At 63.4% G+C, this 1,647-nt stretch overlaps 1 protein-coding gene across 1 annotated transcript in view; it reads right to left on the reverse strand.

Annotated features, from left to right (window-relative positions):
* The window catches only part of Dpp6 (dipeptidyl-peptidase 6), a 196,405-nt gene that overhangs the window by 37,058 nt on the left and 157,700 nt on the right, over positions 1-1,647 (reverse strand). Inside the window, exons 15-16 of the mRNA XM_013027211.1 lie at positions 1,285-1,332; positions 498-616 (exon numbers count right to left, since the gene is read on the reverse strand). Of these exons, the coding sequence (XP_012882665.1) occupies positions 498-616; positions 1,285-1,332 (167 nt within the window). The remainder of the gene's footprint in view (positions 1-497; positions 617-1,284; positions 1,333-1,647) is intronic.

Below are 1,647 nucleotides of genomic sequence, written 5' to 3' on the forward strand. Positions count from 1 at the left end.
CCGCACAGCCGGTGTGCCCGCACAGCCCGGGAGCCCGCACAGCTGGTGTGCCCGCACAACCCGGGAGCCCGCACAGCTGGTGTGCCCACACAACCTGCATGGTCCGTACAGCCGGAGTGTCCACACAGCCCGTGAGCCAGCACAGCTGGTGTGCCCGCACAGCCCGTGAGCCCGCACAGCCGGAGTGCCCGCACAACCCGTGACCCCGCACAGCTGGTGTGCCCGCACAGCCCGTGAGCCCACACAGCCCGTGAGCCCGCACAGCCGGAGTGCCCGCACAACCTGTGACCCCGCACAGCTGGTGTGCCCGCACAGCCTGTGAGCCCGCACAGCCTGTGAGCCCGCACAGCCAGTGTGCCTGCACAGTCCATGAAAAGGTGCTCGGCTCCCGCCCTGCAGGCCACTGGCCTGTGGTGCTGTGGGCTACGAGAAGTGTGGCCAGGCCGCTCTCAGCCCCAGCCCCCGCCGCAGACACGCCTAGGGTGGCGGCCACTCACCTTCGCACTTGAGCAGGAAGAAGTCCATGCTGTGGCTGAAGCTGGCGCTGAAGTAGGTGCAGTTCTCCACAAGGTCGCAGGACAGACACTGCCGGTTGAAGTTGCCCACCGTGTCGGCACTGGAGGGACGGAGGTGTGGCATGAGCGAGGGTGCAGGGTGGGGGCAGAGCAGCCACAGTCAGGCCTGGACCTGCTGGGCCGATGCTCCCCGACATGCCTGTCCCGGGGAGCTTGCTGTGACTCCCTTCTGGGAACCTTCTGGCATGCAGGGCCCTCCCACTTTTGAGACGGCTAGGTGCTCTGGCTGCTGGATGGCATCTAACGGGTGGGCTGTGTCACTGGGGCTCCATTCGGGTCCCGGAGGGAGGAGGCATGGCCATGGCCACAGTCATTCAACGCCTTTCATTCCAGTGACATTCTCTGAGCGGTCTGGCAATCTGAGGGCGGTGGAAGGATTTTACCGTCTCCCCGTTCTCTGAGCGCCTAACACTGGAGTGTAACACCAGCAGGACTAGGGGTGGCTGCTTCCTGACCCCAGTTTCTTAAGCGTGAAATGAAGGGGAGACTTGCTCCCCAAGTTCAAGATGGGAAGCAGCCCAGTGGCCCTCAGGAGGGGAAACTACGTGAGCCTGTGATGGGGGAATCTCCATCCAACAAACGCACAAGGATGGAGCAAAGTTTTAGGTTGGCACTCTGCATTTTTTCCCTCCAGGCCTTACTGCTACTTGTCATTCCGTCCTGACCGCTGCAGAGTTGCAGTTCTGTGAGGATGGGGAGGAGTGCCCACCTGTACAGCTGCCGTCTCCGGGGCAGGTCCTCCGTGCTCAGGAAGTAGCTGCAGAGGCGGTGAAGGGGACAAGGTGATGTTAGTTCCCCCCTCACCGGGGCACATGGGCTCCCTGCCCCTGTCCCATGGTCCCTCCCCCACCCCCAGCAGGCCACACTGCTGACCGGGCCCAGCTCTCCCTGCGGCCACAGCAGGCTGCGCTGGACGCCAACGAGCCATGCCATGCGGGGCCAGTGTGAGCACAGGGGGAGTTTCTGTACAGATTAGAACTCATCTGGAGGGCATGGTCTGGACACGCTTTACATTGTCCAGCTGATGCTCCCGCCGTGGGAAGAGGGACAAGGGAGACAGTGCGTCCCTGGA

This window comes from Dipodomys ordii, unplaced genomic scaffold, assembly GCF_000151885.1.
Source record: "Dipodomys ordii isolate 6190 unplaced genomic scaffold, Dord_2.0 Scaffold101, whole genome shotgun sequence".
In the NCBI taxonomy this organism is placed as follows: Eukaryota; Metazoa; Chordata; class Mammalia; order Rodentia; family Heteromyidae; genus Dipodomys; species Dipodomys ordii.